At 37.6% G+C, this 27,458-nt stretch overlaps 1 protein-coding gene across 3 annotated transcripts in view; it reads left to right on the forward strand.

Moving 5' to 3' along the window:
* The window catches only part of HSD17B12 (hydroxysteroid 17-beta dehydrogenase 12), a 193,374-nt gene that overhangs the window by 70,630 nt on the left and 95,286 nt on the right, over positions 1-27,458 (forward strand). For all 3 annotated transcript variants that reach the window (XM_049890925.1, XM_049890926.1, XM_049890923.1), the window contains 2 exons: positions 6,663-6,709; positions 9,674-9,749. In XM_049890925.1, the coding sequence (XP_049746882.1) occupies positions 6,663-6,709; positions 9,674-9,749 (123 nt within the window). The remainder of the gene's footprint in view (positions 1-6,662; positions 6,710-9,673; positions 9,750-27,458) is intronic.

Below are 27,458 nucleotides of genomic sequence, written 5' to 3' on the forward strand. Positions count from 1 at the left end.
GGGCTCCAAGAGAAGATAAGCGATCTTTAATATGAACAGGATGTTGTTGTTTTTAAAGAGCAATCAGAATAGAGAAGAGCTCTTTAAAATTAAAAAATTGACAACTTGAATTTAAAGTCAACAGAAGGTTTGGAAGATAAAGTTGAAGAAATTGCTAAGAAAGTAGAACAAAAAGAAAAGTAAGATTAATAAACTGTTAAGTATAATATCTGATTAATAGAAATTCTAGAAGGAGAATAAAGAGAAAATGTTGGGGCAAAAATTATCAAAGAAATGTTGTTGTTAGTTGCTGTCGAGTTGGTTCCAACTCATAGTGACCCTATGCACAACAGAACGAAACACTGCCCGATCCTGCGCCATCCTTACAGTTGGTGTTATGCTTGAGCCCATTGTTGCAGCCACCATGTCAGTCCAGCTTGTTGAGGGTCTTCCTCTTTTCCGCTGACCCTGTACTTTACCAAGCATGATGTCCTTCTCCTGGGACTGATCTCTCCTCACAACATGTCCAAAGTATCTAAGACACAGTCTCGCCATCCTTGCTTCTAAGGAGCATTCTGGTTGTACTTCTTCCAAGACAGATTTGTTCATTCTTTCGGCAGTCCGTGGTATATTCAATATTCTTCGCCAACACCACAATTCAAAGGCATCAACTCTTCTTTGGTCTTCCTTATTCATTGTCCAGCTTTCACATGCATATGATGCGATGGAAAATGCGATAGCTCAGGTCAGGCGCACCTTAGTCTTCAGGGTGACATCTTTGCTCTTCAACACTTTGAAGAGGTCCTTTGCAGCAGATTTACCCAATGCAATGTGTCTTTTGATTTCTTGACTGCTGCTTCCATGGCTGTTGATTGTGGATCCAAGTAAAATGAAATCCTTGTCAACTTCAATCTTTTCTGCGTTTATCATGATGTTGCTCATTGGTCCAGTTGTGAGGATTTTTGTTTTCTTTATGTTGAGGTGCAATCCATACTGAAGGCTGTGATCTTTGATCTTCATTAGTAAGTACTTCAAGTCCTCTTTACTTTCAGCAAGACAGGTTGTGTCAGCTGCATAACGCAGGAGTTAATGAGCCGTCCTCCAATTCTGATGCCCTGTTCTTTGTATAGTCCAGCTTCTCGGATTATTTGCTCAGCGTACAGATTGAATAGGTATGGTGAAAGGATACAACCCTGACCACACCTTTCCTGACTTTAAACCACCCAGTATCCCCTTGTTCTGTCCAAAAAACTGCCTCTTGATCTGGGTCCCTCATGAGCACAATTACGTGTTCTGGAATTCCCAGTCTTTGCAATGTTATCCATAATTTGTTATGATTCACACAGTTGACTGCCTTTGCGTAGACAATAAAACACAGGTAAACATCCTTCTGATATTCACTGGTTTCAGCCAGAATCCATCTCACATCAGCAGTGATAACCCCCGTGTGTCTGTCAGTTTGTCATACTGTGGGGTCTTGTGTGTTGCTGTGATGCTGGAAGCTATGCCACTGGTATTCAGATACCAGCAGGGTCACGCATGGAGGACAGGTTTCAGCTGAGCTTCCAGACTAAGGCAGGTTAGGAAGAAGGACCCGGCAGCCTACTTCTGAAAACAGTTAGCCAGTGAAAACCTCATGAATAGCAGCAGAACATTGTCTGATACAGTGCGGGAAGATGAGCCCCCCAGGTTGGAAGGCACTCAAAAGATGACTAGGGTAGAGCTGCCTCCTCAAAGTAGAGTTGACCTTAATGACGTGGGTGGAGTAATGGTTTGAGGACCTTCATTTGCTGATGTGGCAGGACTCAAAATGAGAAGAAACAGCTGCAAACACCCATTAATAATCTGAACCTGGAATGTACAAAGTATGAACCTAGGAAAATTGGAAATTGTCAAAAACGAAATGGAACACATAAACATCGATGTCCTGGGCATTAGTGAGCTGAAATGGACTGGTATTGACCATTTTGAATTGGATAGTCATATAGTCTACTATGCTGGGAATGACAACTTGAAGAGGAATGGTGTTGCATTCATCGTCAAAAAGAACATTTCAAGATCTATCTTGAAGTACAGTGCTGTCAGTGATAGGATGATGTCCATACACCTACAAGTAAGACCAGTTAATGACTGTTACTCAAATTTATGCACCAAGCACTAAGGCCAAAGATGAAGAAATTAAAGATTTTTACCAGCTTCTGCAGTCTGAAATTGATAGAACCTGGAGCCAGGATGCATTGATAATTACTGGTGATTGGAATGCGAAAGTTGGAAACAAAGAAGGACTGCTAATTGGAAAATATGGCCTTGGTGATAGAAACAATGCTGGAGATTAGAGGACAGAATTTTGCAAGACCGATGACTTCTTCATTGTAAATATCTTTATTTCACCAATACAAACGGTGACTATACACATGGACCTCGCCAGATGGAACACACAGGAGTCAAATCGACTACATGTGTGGAAAGAGACGATGTTTCCATTAATATCATCGGTCAGAACAAGGCCAGGGGCTGACTGTGGAACAGAGCATCAATTACTCGTATGCAAGCTGAAACTGAAGAAAATCGGAGCCAGTCCACAGTCGCCAAAATACAACCTTGAGTATATCCCACCTGATTTTAGAGACCATCTCAAGAATAGATTTGACACGTTGAACACTAGTGACTGAAGACTAGACAAGTCATGGAATGACCTCAAGTATATCATACATGAGGAAAGCAAGAGGTCTTTGAAAAGACAGGAAAGAAAGAAAGGACCAAGATGGATGTAAGAGGAGACCCTGAAACTTGCTCTTGAACGTCGAGCAGCTAAAGCAAAAGGAAGAAACGATGAAGTGTAAGAACTTAACAGAAGATTTCAAAGGGTAGCTCGAGAAGACAAAGTATGATAGTGACATGTGCAAGGAGCTGGAGATAGAGAACCAAAAGGGAAGAACATGCTCAGTGTTTCTCAACCTGAAAGAACTGAAGAAAGATTTCAAGCCTCGAGTTGCAATAGTGAAGGATTCTATGGGGAAATTATTTAATGTTAAATAAATATTAAATTTCCAGCATCGAAAGAAGATGGAAGGAATACAGAATCATTATACCAAAAAGAATTAGTCGACATCCAGCCATTTCAAGGGTAGCATATGATCAGGAACCAATGGTCCTGAAGGAAGCTGCACTGAAGGCACTGGTGAAAAACAAGGCTCCAGGAATTGACGGAATATCAATTCAGATGTTACAGCAAATGGTTGCAGTGCTGGAAGTGCTCACTCATCTATGCCAAGAAATGTGGCTGTTAACCAAAAAGTTGGCAGTTTGAATCCACCAGGCACTCCTTAGAAACTCTGTGGGGCAGTTCTACTCTGTCCTGTATCGTCGCTGTGGGTCGGAATTGACTCGATAGCAATACAAGATGTTAGTGATAGAAACTAGGATTGGAATATATGGGAACTCTACTATATTCACCTATACATCTTGGCAAGTCTAAAACTATTCTAAAATAAAGAGCTTATTTAAAAACAAAAAAAAAAGTTTACAAGAAATTGTCTCCATGCATTCTTTCTTGGGAGGTTACTGGTGAATGAGCTCCATCATAGTGAGGGAGTAGAACAAGATCTAGAAAACCAGGGGTTCAACACAGAAGGGCATTCCAAGATGATTTCCCAGGACCACAGCTAGGCAGCACATTAGCAGAGTAACTATTCCAAATTGGAGAATGATAAAAGCTAGAGGGCTTTGAGAAGGGTGGGAAAAAAGGAACAAATTGATAGGGTTGATTGTGTGAAAAATTATATTGAGAGGCTGTTGGAGGATGAGGGAAGACTTAAATAGAAAACCGTGCAAATGGAAAAACAAGACTCCAAGAAAAGACAGAAAGGAAATAGACTATTCCATTTGACTCAGTAGTGAATAATATATTCCTATTGCCAGAATAATATACAGTGAATATCGACAGAATGTATGCATGTGTAAAACATTCATGAATCAGGCATACAATATAAAATTTGGGCCCCCACCTCAAAAAACACTCAGGAGATGAAAAGTTACAGGTTCTACCAAAAACATTTCAATCCACGAGTTAATAATGTTTCTTGAAAACAAAATCACAACAATAAAAACGAATGGATTACCTTTGGAAGATGCCAGGGAATCAATTTGTTTTGAAGACAGGTACGTAAAAGGAGGGAAAAAATCAAGCAGTTATCCTGAGTTCTTGTGCAAACTATATTTTATGATAAGAAAATAACTGAGGAGGAAGAGTTTCTCTGTGGAAATATCCTAGGTAATAAGTGAAAACGAAATCATAGAATTCAAATATCACCATTTTGTAACCCTTACTGAAATATTAAAACAGGAGCCTGGTTGGTGCACCGGTTAAGTGTTGGGCTGCTGACCTAAAGGTCGGCAGTTCGAATCCACCAGTTGCTCCTTAGAAGCTCTGTGGGACATTTCTGCTCTATCCTGTAGGGTTGCTATGAGTCAAAATCGACTTGACGGCAACTGATTTGGTTTGTTTTTAATGAAATAATGGATCTAGGCAGTGAGCATCAATGACTGCTAACATTACAAAAAGAAAGATAACCAGACATCATATGCCTGCTGATATAAATATACTGTATCACTTAAGAAATATTCTTAGCAAAAAAATCAAATCTGAATTTGATTAATCCTCTCTATCTAACCACAAAGAGACAGAGGAACATATTAAATGACATCAAAAGGGAATTTAATCAGCAAATGCCAGGCTGGGAAAATATAACTATGTGACCCCATATAACAAATAAATTGTATGTGAGAGAGAGAAATTTATTTAAAGACTATTAGAAGTTTTTAAGAAATAGTTGGGGGAAATTAATATACTAATTTGGATATTTGATATTAAAGAATTACTGTTTACATTTTGAGGAACGTGCTAGTGTGTTTTGGTTCTGTTTAATGATGGATACACACTGAACTATTAATGGGTGAAGTGATATGTTTGGAATTCACTTCAGAACCATCTGAGGTGGGGAGGAATAGGTGAGGGTTTACGTGAAACAAGACTAACATCAGGCTGATAATCTGTGAAGCTGGGTCATGGGTATTTGGGGATTTCTTATGCTGTTCTCTTTACCTTTGGATATGCTCAACTTTTTTCATAACAAGTCTTTAAAATTTTTCAAAAGATGCAGGCTGATGAGATTCTAAAAGATATGACCAGGAAAAATATGGATGTGTTTGCCACATCTCTGAATAGTAAAAATGGGGCTATCTTGTGTAATTTGAAACAAATGTTTTTTGGGGGAAATTTTTTTCTACTTTATACCATCATTTGTTTTCCATAAGTGCAAATGTGTTGGACAAAATCATAGAGAAATTTGGGGGACATCTCTAATCTTTTGAGGCAGATGACCATGCAACGAAAGTGATTCCAGTATTCCAAAGATAAGATAGCATGGTGTAGCCTCACCCATGGTAATTTCCAAATGTTTCTGCTACATCAGTTTTTTTAATTTGTAAGAGAAGTATGCATTTCCATGGAGGAATTAGATCTTATTCAATTTCTTTTCACTATCCTTAATTTCTAAAATAAACAAAAACATTAAGGTATAGCATATGTGTAAATGTATACAATGATCAATTCTTAACTGTACAGCTCAGTGAATTTTTACACACACACATACAGGTAACTGCCATCCAAATCAAGCTATTGAATAGTCCCTGTACCCCCAGAAGGTTCCTTTATGCCCCTTTCCTGCCATCTGTCCCTCTACCCGGAGCCTTGGTGGCACAGTGGCTAAACGTTTGGCTGCCCACCGAAAGGTGGACAGTTTGAATCCACTGGCTGCTCCTTGGAAACCCTACGGGGCAGTTCTACTCTGTCCCATAGGGTTGCTATGAGATGGCAGTAGGTTTGGTTTTACCCAGAGGTTATCAATATTTTGACTTCTATCACCATAGATTTGTTATGCCTTTTCTTGAACTTCATAAATGGAATCATAACATCCACTCATCGTAATGATCGGGAGGTTCAACCATGTTTTGTGTATATCAGTTTTTTTTTTTTTTTTAATTGCTGTGTAGTATTTCATTGTATGAATATACCTCAATTTACTCATTCTCCTGTAGCTTGACATTTTGGCATGTTTGGCTGCTATGAATAAAGATGCCAAGGGTGTTCTTTTGGTGGACATAATGCATTCATATCCCTTGGGAATTGCTGGGTCATGGGGTAGACATACGTTTAGACATATTGTTAAAGTTTTTCCAAAGTAATTGGATCAATTTACAGTGCTCCTAGCAATGTATGTGAGTTTTAGCTGCTCCACATCCTCACCAGTATTTGGTATTGCAGTCTTTTTAATTTTAGCCATTATGGTGGGTGTACGGAAACCCTGATGGCATAGTGGTTAAGTGCTACAGCTGCTAACCAAAGGGTCAGCAGTTCGAATCTGCCAGTGCTCCGTGGAAACTCTATGGGGCAGTTCTACTCTGTCCTATAGGGTTGCTATGAGTCAGAATCGACTCGACGGCACTGGGTTTGGTTTTGGTTGGTTTGGTGGGTGTTCAACCTTAAATTTGAACCACTAATATTGCTTTATATTTTACATTAAAATATTACACAGATCCTCCTGTGTATTGTTGGTTCCTAACGATGATCAGTTCTCCATTGTAGCTCTTAAACTAAACTGTTACTTTTTTTCTTTTCTCAGTTGTCACAGGTAGTACTGATGGAATCGGAAAGTCATATGCAGAAGAGGTAGGTTAACTTTCAAGGTCTTTCTTTTTGGTATAAAAAATAAGAACAAATATGTAATGATGTCTTACAGTAGTTTTGACATTTACAGTTAAAAACACAAATTTAATGTTATACAGTATGGTAGATGTTCTATTATTTGTTTTTAAAATAAATGTTATTGCAAATTAAGTACAAAGCTTTCTATTCTGGTAAGTTGAATTGCTAAGAATTTAGTGTAGTTTTATTTATATCCTGTAAGTATAGCCAGCCCTCAGTTTTTAAAGTTGTTTTGGACTTTTTTTCCAAAATATAGAAATATTATTATACAACAGTTAAGTTTCCAGGGTAGCCCATGGCATCATTTTCACAGAAGGGCTCTGACTGACAAAAGGTATTGACAGACATAGCAAAGGATTCTGCCAAGTCTGCTCTAATGTAATTAAATGATGAGAAAGAGTAATAGTTTGGAGACCGTTATACAAAGCAGAAGTTTGGCAATACCCTTTAGATGAACTTCTTCACCTTCCAGTCCTCATGAAGGTACCCACAACCTTTGATATTCGTTGACTGCAATGAGAATCCCATTAACTCCATTGAGACTCTCATTTGTCATTCCCAATGGATACATGTTTTTTAAATCCTTTGCTTTCCCAGCTTCATATTTTGACAAATACCAGAACTACAAAAAAGTTCCAAGAAGAATACAAGGACCACCCATATACCCTCTAGCTGGATTCACCTGTTGTTAACATTTTGCCGCATTTACTTATTATTTAGCTGGGGCATTTTTTAGTTACGGACACCATGACAATTCAACCCTAAGTATTTCAACATGTGCTTTCTAAGAATAAGAACATTCACTCTTCTAACCATAATACAGTGGTCACAGCTAGGAAATGTAACTGGGTGGTACGAACAGTTATCATGCTTGGCTGATTTGAGTCCTCCCAGAGGCTCTTTGGAAGAAATGCCTGGTGACCTACTTCCGAAAAATCAGCCACTGAAAACCCTGTGGAACACAGGTCTAATCTGACACACATGGCATTACCATGAGTTAGATCAACACCATGGCAGTGGGTTTAGAATACTCCCATGTAGCGTACAGCCCATATCCAAGTTTCTCAAGTTGTCTCAATAATGTCTTTTATAGCTCTTTTTTTTTGGTTTGTTTGTCTCAACATTCAGTTAAGGATTATGTGTTGCATATAGGTGCCATGTCTTTTAGTCTCTTTTAATCTAGAAGAATCCCCTATCCTTTTTTTGTTTTTCTTTTTATGCCAATGACATTTTGCAAAATCCAGACCAGTTTACAGAGGATTTCTTAATTTGAATTTGTCTGGTGATTTCCTCATGATAAGATTCAGATTAAACATTTTTAGCAGATATCAGGAAGCACGAGAAGTCCATTTGCTCCATTATTATGACATTAAGATAAATCATTTATTAAGACATTGTCCACCATAATTCTCTACTATAAGGGTACCTTTCCCCTTTTGTAATTAATCAGAAACCTGTGGACTGATACTTCCAGACTGCATGAATATCCTGTTTCCCAACAATCTTTCATCAAATGGTTTTAACACCCATTGACAGTTCTTGCCTAAATTAGTTATTACCACGGTGGTCTAAGAAGTGGTGATTTACTAATGATTTCTGTCCTTCTACATTTATTAGATGGTGTTTGACTATGAATAGGAACTTTTCATTATCCCTTCTCCCATGTTGATTTTTTTAAATTAAGTATCAGTATAGACTAAGAGCTTTTTTAGTGGTTTTATAGCAGATTAATTAGTGAATCATTACCAGTCTTCCTTACTTAAAAAAATTTTTTTTCCATATTTTCTCTTATATGTGATTATCGCTCATTAACTAATGAAAACTAAGTTTGGGATTTAAGGCTAGCATGTCAGTTTACCAGTCAGTTATAGTTCATAGCACCTAATTTATTGCTCATTTTTATACTGTCTGATATCTGGTTTACCGAAAAGTTTTATGTATATTAGTATGTTTTTTCTCTACCCCTATATTTATACATTTCGGGGGTTAGGGACTAGTTACCGTAAATCTTTTTCATCCTATACAGCATTTGCACAGTTCTGGGTACTTACATAGCAGGTACTCCAGAAATCAGTTATTTATTCAGTTAACCACTTCAGTTTGTCTTGATTGTCTATAAAATATAACTCTTAAAAATTTAAAAATTGACTGCATTTTTAGAAATTCCTAAGATTTTAACTGTAGTTTTCTTTATCAATCCTCTGGTCTTTGTTTTATGCATCTAACCAGAAGGAAGAACTTTTATAAAACTATTTTTTAAATTACAGAAGTAATAGATTAAAAAATTAAAACAGTATAAAAAGACAAAAACAAAACTCGTTGCCATCAAGTCAATTCCAACTCATAGCGACCCTGTAGGACAGAGTAGAACTGCCCCATAGGGTTTCCAAGGAGTAGCTGGTGAATTCAAACCACTGACATCTTGGTTAGCAGCCAAGCTCTTAAACACTGCACCACCAGGGCTCCTCAAACAGTACATATATATATACGTATAAAACCTGTTGGCGTGGAGTCGATTCTGACTAAATAGCAACCCTATAGGACAGAGTATAACTGCCCCATAGAGTTTTCAAGGAATGCCTGGTGGATTTGAACTATTGACCTTTTGGTTAGCAGCCATAGCTCTTTACCACTACACCACCAGGGTTTCCATTAAACAGTATAGAAGGGTACAGAATGAAAAGTAAAAGTCTCCCTTACAACCCTTGGGCATTTAAATACTAGCTTGATTTAGAAAGCTAACTCTATGGGGGATCCTTTCGTAAAGTGTTCTTTTTGGACTGCCCATTCATTACACTCAGGTTTATTTGTTTTTTAATTTGGATTATCATATAGCATGTTTTCTTAAAATGGGCATATATCTAGTTTCTGTTTTAAAATGAAATGCACAAGTGTGATTGAGCTGTTTGGTCTCTCTTATTGTTTCAGTTAGCAAAGCGTGGAATGAAAGTTGTCCTTATCAGCAGATCACAGGATAAACTGAACCAGGTTTCTAGTGAAATAAGTAAGTTCTCACATCACTGTCTCTGTCTTTCTCTCTCATGATTATGAAAGGAATACAGATAATCTGAGTTTAATGTTTTTAAGTAGATATACAGCACTGACGTATTGACTTACAGTTCAGAATACTTCTTTTTCATGCGGTTAAAAAGATGCTTTAAAGATGGATCATCAATTTTGTAAAATTAATTTAGTCCTATTGTAATTATTTAAAAGTCTTTTAGTGACTCACTTAGTTTCTGTTACTGCCAGGAGTCAAATATCTGATTCTTTAATCATGCTCTACTTAAGTGTCTGAATTTCTTTTCTGTTGCTTCATTTCTGTGTACTTGAATGTTTTTACTCTTTTGATTTCATCGTCTCTAAATATCTAACAAGGAGCCCTGGTGGCTAAATGTTTAAGCACTTGTCTGCTAACTGAAAGGTCATTGGCTCAAACCCACCAGCTACTCTGCAAAAGAAAAGACCTGGCAATCAGCTTCTGTAAAGATTGCAGCCGCGGAAACCCTATGGGGCAGCTCTTCCCTGTCCTATATTGTCGCCTTCAGTTGGAATCGACTCGATGACACACAAAAATAACAATAAATGCCTAACACAGATGGTGAAAGGAAAACACAAAAGGTAGCATGTACACGTGTGGCAGGGGAACTATTTTGAAATTTGACCTGAATTATAATATGGCAAATAGTCTTAACTGACATCTCTTTAACCAACCAGCTAGATAAACCAGTGCTGTCCATTTTGTTGGTAAAACACACTGACTGATGCCTACCGTATGATGATTCTTTGTGACCAGTAAGCTTCTCAGTGTGATTCTTGTGCACTTTTACTCCCACAAGTCAAGTTGTTTACTTATTAAGAATCAGTTATATTTGTTCCCAAACTTGCTTATGGTAGGAGTATTTGTTATAAAATAATTCTATAAATTGATAAAATATTAGTGTAAGAAGGAGACATGCTAAATTCAATGCTCTGAAAAAACTAAATTCAATGCTCTGAAAAAAAAAGTGAGTTCTTTCAGAAATTGGCTGTCAAATTAGAAGTGAACAAGAAATATGTAAAATATCAGAGAAAGTTATAAAAATTCAGAAGAAACTGACACTTTGATAGCTTCCTATGTGTTGAAGTTTTCACTGCACTGTAAAGGAACTGGAATTGGAATTATGTGATACATACATGGTATGGTTTATGCAAAAAAGACCTTGGAACTCTAATCAGCAGATCCAAACTCAAAGACGAGGCCTTATCCTACACAGAGGATTGGTGAATCAAGTTATTTATACATGGTTTAAGTGAAAATAAAATTTGGTTACAGTGTATATTTATCATTTCCTGTGATTCCTTGCTTTCACTGACTTTTCTCGGTAATAGACTATGCCAGTTCCTTCAGATGAGAGGATATCTACTGAGGTATTTTAAAAAAAATTTTTATTGTTGTTGTTGAGTCTACTGTGTTTTGTTAGTAACATTACCATTTACTACTAACGGTTGTATAGTGCTTTATATTCTTTCATTCCCTAACGTGTTATCACCTTTGATGCTCCCAACATCCTTGTGAGGTATATATTTTTGCTATTATTTCTCTCCAGACCACAGCTGGTCCTACTGGACAGATTGCACATAGGTGTACTTCGTCTTTAGGTGAAAACAGATCTTCATCTGTAGATTCCCAGTGTTAAGTGTGTGAAATCTCTCCCCACCTCTCTTTTTTTAATCCCAGCTGAGAGCAGAGATATTTACAAAGGTGAGCTATGTGGTATTTAAGCATTTAACATTCAAGGCTTCAGTTATTTAATGGCAATCCCAGTGGTCCAACACACAGAGAATTTGGTCATTTTGCTGAGGTGTTAATTTGAATTAAGCTGTGACGCTAATGAACCTGAGGTGGTTACTTAGATAGTAGGGAACTTAACATGCTGCCTGGATCTTAGTACTGTTTTGTTCTGTGCTACTTATAGTGGTGTATGTAATAACTCTCAGAGGGATAAAAATGTGTTATGTGTGTGTATGTAGAAATTGGCTCTTAATGAAAGCAACTACTAGTGCTAATGATGGAAGTAAAGATTCATAGTCAGAAAATAAAGGCTTTTATATAAAATGGAATGTTGAATTTTGAAATGCCTTGTCCCTATGATAAGAATGAATCCATCACCTATTCAATATGGAAACAAGGAAAGCTCTGCCTGGTGACATTCTTTCAGCATGTGCTCCAGCCTGTGCAAAGATTGCTCAACAAGTCAGAAGGTATACTTTAATGATATTTGAGAATTTCATTAACTTGTGACATGGGACTGTGAGCAATATGTGATTCTGGAGAAAGGTTCCTGTTCAAACATTTTCATGAAGCAACAGATGGTGAAGGCACTGAATTGACCTTTTAATATAAGTTTTTTTTTTTTTTTTTTTGGCTTGTTGAAAATTTTGTAGAATGTTTTTCTGGGCATAGTATTAATTTAGTGGGAGAGGTGACCATATTGTCAGGCTCTAAGCTGAAGAAATACACAGAAATTTGTAGGTTAGGATAAGTTTTTAACTCAGATATAAACCATCTCTGAGTTTTCACAAACATAACTATTCCAGGAGAAGGAAGGACCAGGATTTAAAGTTGACAAAGACAGACTAACTCTGCATTTCTTTGTTTATGCCTTCAACACATATATGAGTGCTTACTGTGTTCCAGGTACTGGCGGTGAGGATATAATGGTAAACAAGAAAGATACAAGATAGCTGTAGTAGTGGAGGGATTCTGTATGCAAAGTTGCATGTGATAAATTTACCCCAACACCTCTCTTTCCTTAAGGCTTTGGATTCCTTTCTCTACATTATGCCTGAGAAGTCTGATCTCCCACTGTCATTAAATGTAGGCTATCATGGAGTTGGAGCTCTGGTGGCACAGTGGTTAAGAGTTCAGCTGCTAACCAAAGAAAAAAAAAGGTTGACAGTTTGAATCCACCAGCTGCTCCTTGAAACCCTATGGGGCAGTTCTATTCTGTCCTGTAGCATCACTCTGAGTCGGAATTGACTCAAGGGAAGTGGGTTTTGGTTTATCATGGAGTCCAAGTTGCAGCTAACCAAGTTAACTTTTAGAGCCCCTTCCAGCTGTATGAGCTGACCATTAAATCCTAAATCCCTGGTAAACAACTCAAATAAAAAAATGTGGCCCAATCCAATGTTATAGATCCTTAATCTAACATTCTTAGAATCCTTTCCCACTTTTATTCTCCAAGTTTCCATTAATGCAAATTAGCAAAATTTTGCAATTCTTTTGGTGTATAAAATACTACTTTCTGGATCAGACTTTGTATATATTCCCCAGAGAAAACCCTAGTTCTGGGTAGCAGTAAGGAATGGTTGAGTTGGGTCTTGAGGTGAAGAGGAACCCTCTTGCAAGAAAACTGTCCTAGCAGTTATGGTGAAGTTGTTACATGATTTTCAAACCAGGAAAAGATACAGGAGAGCAGGCTGTATTTTCTCAGTTTCATCTGAGCCCACCTAGAATAGATTTCCTCATTCCAACTCTCAGGGTCTCACTTCTCATTCAGTGTTTTCGCTCTCACACATGAGACTTGGGGAGGCTGTAGAGTTCAACTTAATTCTAATTCTGCAACTGGCACAGTGAAATCTAATGCTCAGTAAGGTGGGCTGTATGGCTATAAGCAAAAAACCCCAAACCTGCTGCTGTTGAGTCGATTCCGACTTACAGTGGTCATGTAGGACAGAGTAGAACCTCCCCATAGTGTTTCCAAGGAGTGCCTGGTGAATTCAAACTGCTGACCTTTTGGTTAGCAGCTATAGCTCTTAACTGTTGTGCCGCCAGGGCTCCTGTATGGCTATAAGAAAGAAAAGTTTCTTTTAGGCTGCTATAGAAGTTCTCTAGCTCTCTGATTGTAAGTGTCAGTTAAAAGTTTATAAAGACCTAAGCTCTTCATTTTCTTTCTGTACGTGTTCCAGTGCATTCAGAAGAAGCGACCCCATACCATAGTCTTTAGACTCATCATTTTTGCTAAAATCAAATGCAGCAGCCACTTGGCCTCCCAAGGCACTTCTTCAGTAGATACTTCTTCATGATTGACCACAGGTGTTAATTTGATTAATTGTGATGCTACTGCCTCAGGGATCACTAGCATCCCATTGCCCTTTGGAAAAGAGCTTAGCAGTATGTTGAAGCCCAAGGACACAATCAGAGGACCCAATCAGCCCAATATAAAAATCCTGTCTTAGAGGGTCTATTTCTCAGCATCCTACTCTTGGTACCAACATCTGTATCAGTCAGAGTCCATTCAGGAAACAAGTTACACAGTTTAGCTGGGCTAAGTTGTTACTTCAAGTCCAGCTCATTAACTCACCCCAGAAGATTAAACTCACCCCTCCTACTTCCCCTTTTGATTGAAAGAGGAAAGGAGGAGAATGAAGAGGAGTCAACTTGCTCATTTAAGGAAAGTTAGGTGACCTCCTCTTGGCTTCTTTCACCTTCTAACTCTCCATTGTCACAAACTTGGGATTCTGTGCCTGTAGAAGTAATTCTTTGTGAATGCGTAGGACAGCCTACTCATCAAAGTCAAAGTTCTTCAGAAAAAAATTCAAAAGGATTATGTATAATTTAGCTGGGAGCTCAATGTTTCACCAACAGTGGATAAGTACTTTGTGAGGATCGACTGCTTTGATTAAATTACAGTTCTTTGTAAAGATGCCTGTCACCCATTGAAATAAGACACGCTCAAAGTCATCACATATATCATCAGCTTATTTTATTATGATTGTTAGCCAGGATTATTGATCTGTTAAGTTTTTTTTGCTAATTTTGATTTGTCAAAGAAAAAAATTCCTAGATAATTTTTTGAACACTGAATTGAGTTTTTATTAGCAATAAAGCATAATGCAAAGGAGGCTAGCTCTCAGAACAACCTACTGGTTCACAGCTTATAGAGATGGTGATACTTACAATTCATATAATTATGTGGCAGGTGGTAATTCTGGTTGGATACAGGTTGGTCAGTTTTGGCTTAAAAAAACACGTTTCTGTCTTTGATAATTAAAAAAAACCCGCATTTCTTTTTTCTATAACTTATCTCACGATGTAAAGCATCAGGATGTTCGTGTGATTCCATGGATTCATCTTTTGAAATGCAAACCTTTTAGGTATATAAATCTTACTGGTTTATGGTCAGATAGATGGCTAGGGTAAGGTTAAAAAATGTCAGTTTCACATTTTCAGTCTTTTTTTGTGGTCAAATTTGTGTTGTTCAGGTGTGGATTTCACCAAATAAGTTTGTCCCACAATTTTTTGAGGCAGTGTCATTGATACAATGATCTGTTATATTTAGCCTGTTTCATTTACATAAGAGCCAACAAGAGGCATTAATGAGCGCTTAAAGAACTTTTTGTTGTATGTTTAATTTAACTAGAACCACATGATGTTAGGATTAGAGAGAGAATCTTATAAAGCCCCAAGAGTCATTTCTATATATATATATAGAAATCACATCTGTAGTGAAGTCCCTGGGAGGTGCAAACAGTTAATGTGTCCTGCTGCTAAACAAAAGGTTGGAGGTTAGAGTCCACCCTGAAGTGCCTTGGGAGAAAGACCTGGTGAGGTACGCCCCGAAAACCAGCCGTGGAAAACTGTATGGAGCACAGTTCTCTTCGAACAGGCGTGGGGTCACCGTGAAACAGAACTGATTCTATGGCAACTGTTTTTTGTTTTCTTTTAATAGTGCCAGAAATATTTTTATCTCCTTTAGAGTTCACATCTCCCAAGGCCAAGAATCATTCAGTTTACCTCCACTGGTTTTGCTTGCAGTACCTATAATGAATGGTACAGGTATCATATTTCTAAGATCCCCAAATTTGTCTATGTTCCTGCTCTTCCAGAGAGTGTCATTCTGTACTAAGGCTGGTATCCCACAAGCCATGGAGCAGGTACCCGGATAGTTCCTCGGAGATCTTTGAAGCATTGTTTTCGCATATGAGAGTGCAGTCCATGTTCCTTACTAGGGGGCTTGTCGTGCCTAATTAAATGAGATTTACCGTTAAATGAGACATTTCTGGCGTGGTCATGGTTGCAAATTGGTTTTATCTAGTTATTTCCTGGTATAGAAAAAAATAGATTCTTATTGTGCCATGCAAATAATTGCATTGCCGTATAATATTAAAAAAACTCAACAATGACTGTAGTATTTAACCATTGTTCTGTTACTTTTTCCGACAAAAATCATTGAATGTGTCTTATATTTTCTACAAATTTATCATCTTTAAATTTACTTAATGATTTACTAGTTTATGTCCCAGTTACTATTGCTGCCTAGCAAACCACTCCAAACTTGGCGATGTAAAACAACAACAGCTTCAGATGCTCAGGAATTCTGCTGGTTGGGAATTTTGCCAGAACTCAAGTGAACAGTCCTTTTGTTCCTTATGGCATTGACTGAGATAACTGAGTGATGGATAGTCTGGTCTGAAGGTCCAAGATGGCTTCTCACATGTCTCATGCCATGGCAGAGGAGCCTGGAAGGTTGGACTCAGCTGGAGATATTGACTTGAGTGCCTATATATAGCCTTAGAAAGCTAGAAGCATGTAGTTGGACTTCTAACATGGTATCCATCTTCCCCCAGAGCAAATATCTTTTTATGTCCTAGTGTTGTATCTCATATAGCATTACTTCTGCTGTATTCTATTGGTCAAAGCAGACAAGCCTGTCCAGATCCAAGGGGAGGGGATTAGACTCTACCTCTTGATGGGGGAATGGCATGGTAACACAGTAGAAGAACATATGGGATGGGAGATATGGCTGTAGCCATCTTTGGAAAATACAGTCAGGCACAGTTTATAAATTATGTTAAGGCTTCCCAAAGAATATTTTTTTCTGAATTCTGAGGGATCACTAGGAACACACCATTCAAAGAGTATTTTATTCCAATTTGTATAGCCAGCCACAGTGAGGCTTAATAAAAAGTTAGGAAGAAAGAGAATATGTTTAAACCATTAGAAGATGTTTTAACCATTATTAAATCCTCCTCATTGGTTCTATTCAGTCTTGCATAATTAGTTCTTATTCTCGTGGATTTTGGGTCAGCATCGTGCTTTTACAAAGTGTCTGATTTTGGAATAAAGGAGTCCTGTGAGTACTGACTCAGTTTCCCGGTTCAATCTGTCAGATAGTCTGCCCTTGGTGACATCGCTGGCTTACACTGGGGAGGAAGCCTGCCTGACCCATGAGTCAATTCTCTGCAGCATCAGTAATACTCAAGAGTACTGATACAGTCTTTTACTGAGGCTGTTGCTCTTTTGGAAACCCTGAAGGCGTAGTGGTTAAGAGCTACAGCTGCTAACCAAAAGGTTGGCAGTTTGGATCCACCAGGCGCTCCTTGGAAACTCTGTGGGGGCAATTCTACTCTGTCCTATAGGGTCGTTATGAGTTGAAATCGACTTGATGGCAATGGGTTTGGTTTATTTATTTATTTAGGCTATTGCTCTTTTGATGTTTTCAATTTCTGACCAGCAGCTATGGTGGGGGGCTTTAGGCAAGCTTGAAGGAAAGGGAAGAACCCCCTGTTAATCAGACTAATAGCCTCTGGTTAATTTGTTACAGTATTTAACAGTATCAGAATGGAAGGAAATGGAGTCTTCTCTTGGGGTATTTTTTATTGGCCAATTTTTGGAAGTAGATAGCCGAGCTTTTCTTCCTAGTCTGTCTTAACCTGGACGCTCCACTGAAACTTGTCCATCATGTCTGAACCTGCTGGTATTTGACATAGCTTCTGGCATCATAGCAACATGCAAGCTACCACAGTATGACAAACTGTTTGGTATAGTTGAGGGCCAGCGAAGATAGGGAAACCATCACTGAGATGGACTGATGGCTGCAACAATGGACTCAGACACACCAACAATTGTGAAGATGGTTCAGGGCTGGGCACTGTTTTATTCTGTTATACATGTGGTCGCTATATGTTGGAGCCAACTCAACGCAACTAACAACAACATTGGAGTATAATATGGGACTAATTCATATGATTTAGTCAGTCATTATCCTGAGGATATGATTCTTACTATGGACACTAAAGGCATTGGCAGATCCAGGGCCCTCCATAAAGTGTGCTTTAAAATTGCCACCAATTAACAAAAGTATTTTATATTAAGACACATAATCTTAGAAATCATTTTGTTGACAGTTGTTGTGCCAGTCTTTGCACAGGGTCATGAAGATGTTCTGTCCACCCTGAAACATGTGCAAATATTGAAACATTTGCATTATTAGTTACATCTGACCTATACATAAGTGACCAGGAATTTGAACTTTTCTTATTGATTTAACAGTTCTTCCCATATTATGAGCTTGATAAACAGGACAACTCTCATAGAGATCTGAGCTAATGGAGGATATGGAGAATATATAACACATTTTAATTATTTCTAATATCCTCCTTGCTCAATAGTGCTACCTAATGGCTGCCTGGGAGGCACCAAAGATAGTTTGGGTGTGAAATATATCTTAGCAAACAATTTTATTATTCTGAATTTGAGTCCTGAATTTGGAAAGGCAGTGTCAAAACGAGTTGCTAGGAGACTAGTCATAGACAGCAAAGTAGGAGCATAAGTCATAGGTACCTAAGACAAGAAATGATTACAGTCTTGTTTTAGAGTAAAAGTGATTAAAACGTAGCAGCAAGAGACAATTGTTATGAAATCTAGCTTTTTCAAAAATAGAAACTGTTGTTTAAAAATGATTCAAGAACATGACAAGAGTCTTGCCACTCCAGCTCTTCTTTGGTAGTTATTTGCTTGCTATTATTTTTTTCCATCCTTTGATTTTTAATACCTTTATGTCTTTGTTTCTAAGGTGTCTCTTGTAGACAGCATATTTATTGGTGGATCTTCTTTTTTTTTTTTTTAATCCATTCTGTCACTCTGTGTCTCTTTATGGGTGCATTTAACAGCATGACAAAAGTCAACACAAAATCTCAAAAAAATTAACAGACTTTTAGGAAGTGAGAGTGTTCTCAGGAGATAAGGAAGCTTTGCTAGCCAGGCTGGATACAGAGGGTACAGAATCATTTTTATAGCTTTCTTGTTAAGAGAAGTCTGTGTTTTCAAGGATCAGTTTTCTCCAAAGCTACTGGATTCAGACTCTTTAATTCATAAGTTTCTTTGTTGATGTTAATATATTTTTTACATACCCACTTATACATAAATTTAGATGACCAGTTAAAGCTTTCAACTTTAGCTTAAAATATATTAACTCTGCCATTATGTTACGAGATAATTTAATACCACATTAAATTTATCCTAATTGGAGCTTTCTTTAGGAATTTTAATCTTCAGAAATTGTCAGTAGTCAAAAAGTCCACGTTATTAGCTCACTATGATATTAGTATAGTATCTTAAGATAAATGAGGAATCACAGAAATTATGTTTACATTGACATTACAGAACAACACAATCATTACTGATACCAAGTTGGTAAGAGAGATGATGTTGGAAAATTTTACACGGAGGGCAGGAAGAATAATTAAGTTCAAATGCTTTGCAGCGTTTTCCAAAGTTCATTGAGAGACATCAATTCTCATAACTTTAAATTGTGGAAGAAATAAGACTGTATATCTAACCAGGAAAAACGGTAGAAAATTTGCAAGGTCACAAGTATTGTTTTGGTAACTGAAGAGCTATTGTGAAACATCATAGGGTTTTTAATCTTGCACAGAAAGATACTTTTGAAATCCGGTTTATGTTCCAATTTTGGCACATGTGATTTTCTTAGCTAATTTGGGATCCTGTTGTAAAGCTGTCCAACTAAACAATTTCACCAAGTATAGCTTATTTCAACCTCATTACTGTTTGTTACCAATCGTTTACTCTGATAGAGAACAACATCTGTAATATGGGTGGATATTTTGTTCGAAATGTAGCATACGTACCAATTACTTGGCTCAGCCAAATTAGCATGTGTTGGTCTAGCATCTCCAATTAAGGCAGCTGCTTGAATGTTGCCTTTCTGCAGCTGGCATTAGGCATGTGGGAGTGAGCCGCACCATGGCGAGACACTAGCTGTACCTCTTAATTAAAATACTTGCCTGTGTTTGTATGGTTTCTTTAAAACAGCAAGTGGTCTTTCCAATTGGATTATTGATGGTTCAGTGACTTTTATATTAAAAAAAACTGTTTTTTGGTTGGGGAGAAATGGGACCAAGGTGTTCTGAATGAGCCCCATTTAAGTAGACGATTGGTGTTTCTCCTCCCACTTTTAAATTGTTGGTTGTTGCCCTAAGTGGATAATTGTAATTTGGGGTACAGCCTTCAGCTATAAAACAATTTGTAGAAAGGCATATTCTTTGAAACATTTATAAAATGCAGTAGTTTCATATAGGGGTTGCTTTCTTTTTCATCACAGAGCAAACGTACTTTGAAACTTTTATTGAAAAGGTGTTTCTCTTTAACGTGATTTTTCCATCAAGTGAAGTTATATATATGTTATCTGGTCTGTTATCCATTGTTTCGATGACCTCATTTAACCACTGTTTATTAAGTACATAATGTATGTTATGTGCTAGTCTTTAAAATAACTACACATCAGCTACTTTACAGGACCTAATCCTATGCATCTGGAGCCCTGGTGGCGCGGTGGGTAGGTGTTTGGCTGCTAATCAAAAGGTAGGCAGTTTGAATTCACAAGCTGTTTGTTCACTGAAAACGCTATGGGGCAGTTCTACTCTGGCCTGTAGGGTCACTATGAGTCGGAATCGACTCCACGGCAGTGAGTTTGGGTTTTTTTTTAATGCTATATCTAATAATAGGATAAAAAAGAGAAATCCTTTAAAACCAAGAGAAGTTTTCATAAATTTTGAATTATTTTATTCCTTTGCTATTAAAGGAAACCCTGGTAGCATAGTAGTTCAGTGCTACGGCTGCTAACCAAAGGGTCAGCAGTTCAAATCCACCAGGCACTCCTTGGAAACTATGGGGAATTCTACTCTGTCCTATAGGGTCGCTATGAGTCAGAATCGACTCGATGGCAACAGACTTGAGCTTGCTATTAAAAAAAAAAAAACCCAAAAGAATTAATATTTAATGTCAGCAGGCTACTAGTAATAGGAAAAAGCATTTGTTGTGCTGTCACTCTGTTTAATGCAAAATCTGAAGACGCAGTTACTCTGCAATGCCTGATAAAAATATTAAGCTCCCAAATGCAAATATATTCACTTTTGTGGGACTCTTAGAATCATGCTCAGGCATATGTATTTTGGAAACATACTCTGCACATGATTTTGAACGGTATCCCTGCTTGGAACTAAAACTCTCATTTTATCAAGATGAAAAAAAGAAGTCTGAGAGACCAAGTCATACCGAGTTAGTTAGTACAGGGTTCAGATTTGTGGCTTCCTTTGCTGTGTACTCCTTTACTCCAGGCTCTAAAACACACTTTAAATATCGTAGTTGAGTAGCTGAATGGTAACTTTTGGAAAGTACATTACAAAAATGTAATGTTAGACTTACGTAGCATCAAGAGAATAAAAAGCAAACTAAGCTCTATTTGCAACATGGCCTTATTTTAATGCAGTTGCTTATTAACAGTCATCATCAGATCGTTTAAAAGACATGAGTATTTTGGTTAAAATGGATGTATTTGTTCCTTTCTTTTTTTTTTTGAGGCAAAGCCATGTCTGGCTGTATAAATTTACTTATATTAAAACAGGAGCCTTAGTGGCATAGTGATCAAGAGCTTGGCTGCTAACCATAAAAGGTCTGCACTCCTTGGAAACCCTATGAGGCAGGTCTACTCTATTTTATAGGGTTGCTGTGAGTCGGAATCAACTTGACAGCAGCGGGTTATACTAAAACAAGCTTTAATTAAAAACAGCCCACCAACTACACGTCAACTAGTTTAAATGACCTGGTGCTATGTCTAATGCTAGAATCAGAGACTCTATTGAAACCAAGAGTAATTTTTATAATTTTGAATTATTTTCTTCCTTTGTTACTTAAAGTACCCCAGTCTTAGAGCAATATTTGAGATAGTTCCTGAATAAGTAATGAAATAAAATCCATAGTTGATTCTTAGGACATTTATGAGACCTGGCAAGGTTACCCAAGATTGCACATAGGCGGTAACCCTGGTCTTCAGTCATAGGCCATCTAACTGCAGGTCTAGTTCTCCTTCCTCTCTTAGGTAATCTTGTGATATTTCTAATTATTTTCTCCCCTAATTATCCATTATGGTATTAATTCAAGTGCCCTTGAATGTGTGTTCTGTTGTTTTCCTGTCTTGAATCACTTAGAATCAGAATTTTTTACTCCTATTTCTGAATTGCTTGGAGGATGCTGCTGTCACCCCCCATTTCTAGAAGTCCTTTATTCATCCTTCGTGAGCCTTTGAGTAATGGTTTGTGTGGTTGGGTGCTGCTGGGACTCCCATCTTTCCTACTGCTTCAGGGTTGGCCACTCTGCTTTGGTTAGTTTTATCTATTGTTTCTCATTCTTTTGGTCAAATTGCAATAGAAGTTTGAAACCCGTTGCTGTAGAGAACTCCCCATGTGTTCTCTGCCATTCCTTAGTGTTTCCCGCCTAACAAAGGGCGTATTTTACTCAGCATGTATCTTTATGTGTCTAGCCTTTAATCTTCCCTTTTTGTCTCAGAGGAAGAAATATCATCTCTAAAAGACAACCTTTTGCTGTTATCTTGATTCCCAATGTCTTCCTGGTTCCTTAGGGGCTTGTTCCATAGCTGTGTTGTTCTAATAGATCTCAAACAGGTACTGATAGATAAGTTTTGTTTAGCCTGCTTTTTGTTGTTAAAAATCAGGACATTTCACTTAATCTGATTTATGTCTTCTTCTGAAAAATTGTAAGATCTGTTAGCCCTGGGCCAATATTGCTGTAGGACAACAATCAGCTAACGCTGTGAACCAGTTGCCCTTTAGATGCGTCCTGCCTTGTGGGTTTTGCCTCAGCCCCACCACTCACACATTGCATACATATGCACTTTTATCAGGCCCTCTTCACTCACTTAAATAACCAGCTTGACTCTTGAGGACATTTGAGTTTGCAACCTCTATCATCTTTTATATTCTCTTGGCCTTGCAGCATACCTAAAGAGAAGTTCTATCTTGTTTGCAAGGCCCATGAAACATTTGCAAGACATGTAGAACATTATATCACTTGGATATGCCTTACTTTCAGTGAAATACATTTTTCTAGTATACCCGTTGCCATTGAGTTGATTCCAACTCATAGTGACCTTTTAGGACAGAGGAGAACTGCCCCATAGGATTTCCCGGAGCAGCTGGTGGATTCAAACTGCTGACCATTTATTAAGCAGCCAAGCTCTTAACCCCTGCACCACCAGGGCCCCTTTCTAGTAGAGTATGTTTATGTTTTATAAATATTCTCCATTAATTTTGCTTTTATCTCATAACAGAAGCATACCTATAAATGTTAATACTGAGAAATATATAAACTTAGGTTTTTGTGTACATGTACAGGTGAGCGAGTGATCACAAAATGAACCCCATATATCAACCCCTAGGTTTAAAAATAACTTTCTTATCACCCTAGAAACCTTCCTCATCCCCCCTCCAAATTACTATTTCATTACTCCCCGAGGGAAAGCTAACCACTGTCTTAAGTTCTAATATTATCATTTAATTTTGACTAGTTTGAACTTTATATAAATGGCATAATATAATATGTGTTCTTTTGGGTTTGGCTTCTTCAATCCAGCATTATGTTTGTGAGATTTATAAATATTTTTCTGTGTAGCTGTAAAAACCAAATCCATTGCTATCAAGTCGATTCCAACTCATAGCAACCCTATAGGACAGAGTAGAACTGCTCCATAGAGTATCCAGGGAACAGCTGGTGAATTCGAACTGCTGAGCTTTTGGTTAGCAGCTAAGCTCTTAACCACTATCCACCAGGGTATCTATGTGATGGTAGCTATAGTTGATTTTGAAAAGCAAAGTTTTCACTTTGATGACTAATGTGTTTCTTACTGAAGCAATGGTGTTTTCAATTGCCTCATACGTGTCCAAACTATGGTGCTGGTGAAGAATACTGAATATATCATGGATTGTCAAAAGGAAAGAGGAGCCTTGGTGCTGCAGTGGTTAAAGCACTTGGTTGTTAAGCAAAAGCTTGGCAGTTCAAACCCACCAGCTGTTCTGCGGGAGAGATGTGGCAGTCTGCTTCCATAAAGATTTACAGCCTTGGAAGAACGCTGTGGGGCAAGTTCTACTCTGTCCAATATGGTCACTATGAGTCGGAATCGACTGGATGGCTGCAGGTTTTGGTTTTGGTATCAAAAGAAAGAACAAATCAGTCTTAGAAGAAATATAATCAGAATATTCCTTAGAAGCACAGATGGTAAGACTTTGACTACTTCAAACATGTCGTCAGGAAAGGCCAATTGCTAGAAAAAGAAATCATGTCTGGTAAAGTAGATGGCCAACAAAAAATGAGGAAAACCCTCAATGAGATGGATTGACACAAGGGACTCAAACATACCAATGATGTGAAGATGGCGCACGACCAGGCAACATTTTGTTCTGTTATACATAAGGTGGCCACGAATCAGAGCTGACTCAATGGCAACTAGTAACAACAACCACATAGTTCATTTATTTTCTTCCATTTATGAATATACCACAATTTAGTTATCTATTCCATTGTTGATGGACATTTGGGTTGTTTCCATTTGGGGACTATTATCAATTGTGCTACTATGAACAATCTTGGACATGTCCTTTGGAGCACATGCGCCTACATATTTATTAGATATATACCTAGGAGTGGATTCATATTCGTGAGGCACACCGATAGTCTCTTTCTCATATGTAAGGCATTGCTGTTTCTGTTACAATCTTTGGTAAAGAGATAGCAAATACATTTCTTAAAGATCATCTAGCAAATACAGGAGCAGAATCAGAGTTAGCACCTATACTCTTTGTGTACTTCCTCCTTCAAAACAAACCAGAAAACATCTAATGAGACTGTAAATCTGACTCTTCATTTTCATATTGTAAGTTTTGATAGTTTTTATGAATTTTCAACCTCTACATAAATACACATATGTACAAACATACACTGTATCTGAAAACATGTCAACTTTTTACTAAAGTGCTTTTAAAATTTTCAACCTATGAAGTGTTTGTAAGTTGGTTCACCTGGAAGTTTGCCTTCATCTGGCATGATGCTAGGTGGTGAGTAGTTAATAGTAAGGAGACTTGAAGCACATTTTGAAGATCATGTTATTGTGGGTGGAGACTATATATGCTTTGAATTACTCCACTCAGAGGAAAACAGCCTTAAAATCTTTCCCGTTTTCTCTTACAAGTTCATTCTTCCAAGTGTTAGAAAACAAATATCTGTGTTCATATACTTGGGCATGTACTATTTTAAGCAAATCATGAATCAGAATATGTTTATAATTTTTTTGGCCTTGCTTTCTGTCTTCATTTCAAACACAGTGCTACAATGTTATTAATTGACTTTATTCCTGGCATAATTACGAGTTCTGCAGGAAGGGCTTAATGTTACCTAAATCATTAAATCATCATTTTACGTAGCAACATTACCTCTGGGATTTTTATACAGTGCAGCTACTTATGGTAGATGAAGGAAATAAAGTCCTGCTACACGGACTTTCAGGTATATTAATGTATTTCAAAAGCAGGTGAAATATCCCGTGTACTATCTTGTGATCCTTTGTGAATGGAGAATAAATTCATGAGAGTGGTTACTTTTTCTTGAATAGAAAAGAGCATCTTGGGAATGTGGGCTGTTCCTTATCTTTTTATGAACGGATTTTCTTTAGGTTGGCAGATTCTTATGAATGAGTTGGGGGAAAAGAAAAAGCTTTCAAGCCGTTTTTAAGATGTTCGCACATTTCTTAAAGAATATATTATGACGAAGGTTTTTGTCTTGTTAGATGTTTAAGTTATTTTGTACTTTATTTTATAAATGGCACTTTTATTGCCAGATGTCCTAAAGTAATAATGCCAGTTTTAATCATATGCAAGTCATTTAAACAACTAGAAAGTAAACAGTTCTGTCTAGCAGTTAAAAGTGACATCAAACCATTTTTAGACATGAAATAAAAACATTATGTTGTTTGCATAATGGGCCTAATTAGAGGGAATTATTATTTTGTTTTGTTTTTCATAAAACATGCAAGAATATGATCAAGTTAAAAATATGGATATAGTGCAATGTACATTTTTCATGGTCTTAGAAATTTTTCTTTTTTTGTGCCTACAGAATGTTTCTCCTAGATGTCTGCGTTTGGATTCCTTAGCTTATCCATCTTTTGACTTTTGAAAAATGGCATGGAAATTCTACTTTTTGCTTTTTATCCTTTTAATTAAAAAAAAAAAAATCGTACTGTGCTTTATGTGAAGTTTTACAGTGCTGATTAGTTTCTCATTCAAAAATTTATGCACGAGTTGTTTTGTGACATTGGTTGCAGTCCACACACTGTGTCAACATTCTCCCCCTTTCCACCCCAGGTTCCCTGTGTCCATTCATCCAGTTTTCCTGTCCCTTCCTGCCTTCTTATCTTTTAAGTTTAATTTTTTAATCTTTTAAATATATACATGTATTACTATATGTGTGCCTTTTCTCTTTCTGTATTGTATGCTAAAAGGGATCATTCTAGATTCCAAATCAGAAGTGTGTGTGCTTTATGGACACAGGATAAAGAGCCCTGGTGGCACAGTGGTTAAGCACTGCCTGCTAACTGAAAGGTTGGCAGTTTCAACGTTTCCAGTGACTCTGTGGGAGAAAGACCTGGCGATCTGTTCACATAAAGATTCCAAACAAAACAAAACACAACATGTAGCTGTTGAGTTGATTCCAATTCATAGTGACCCTATAAGACAGAGTAGAACTGCCCCATAGTGTTTCCAAGTAGTGGCTGGTTGATTCAAACTGCCAGCCTTTTGGTCAGCAGCTGAGCTCTTAACCACTGTACCACCAAGGCTCCCCCATAAAGACTGTAGCCTAGAAAACCCTATGTGGCGGTTCCACTCTGTCATTGTGGGGTCGATATGAGTCAAAATCAACTCGATGGCATACAGAAACAGCTTGGAGACTGAGCAGGTAATAGAAATGAATGCAGTAGTCTAGGACTTGAATAAGAGTTGAGTGTCTAGGCCTGGAAATTGAAGAGGCCATACCCCATGTAAAGGTTTCGGCTCTAGCTGATTGTTACTGTGTGGCAGTGCAAGCCCAGGGATGCCACGTTTTCCAATTATTTAGAAAGAATTTAAAAAGAAGGCTAGATGTTTTAGGTAAACCTTTGCAATTTTACATCAGTTTAGCCCTAATTGGGGCCAAACAAAACTGAGGGTGGAACAGCCCACGGACCACTATTTTCATTCATTTACTTTTATCCAGCCATTATTTCTGTAATGAATAAAGGTGCCTGGGATTACTCTAAGAGCTTTGCAGAAATCAAGTCATTGAATCCTCAAACTGTCCTCTGAGATTGGTACTATTATTATCTCTGCTTTAGAGATAATACCAGTAAGAAACAGAGGGATAAGTTTCTATAGTAGACAGAATTCTAAAACCGTCCTCAAAATTCCTCCCACTGAGTACACATGCTCTGTATATATACCCCCCCTGGAGTGTGGATGGGAACCGTGAATATGAGACATGTCACATTCAGGTTATATTATGTGGCAAAGGTGAAGAGATTTTTGGATATAATTAAGGTTCCTA

This window comes from Elephas maximus, chromosome 7, assembly GCF_024166365.1.
Source record: "Elephas maximus indicus isolate mEleMax1 chromosome 7, mEleMax1 primary haplotype, whole genome shotgun sequence".
In the NCBI taxonomy this organism is placed as follows: Eukaryota; Metazoa; Chordata; class Mammalia; order Proboscidea; family Elephantidae; genus Elephas; species Elephas maximus.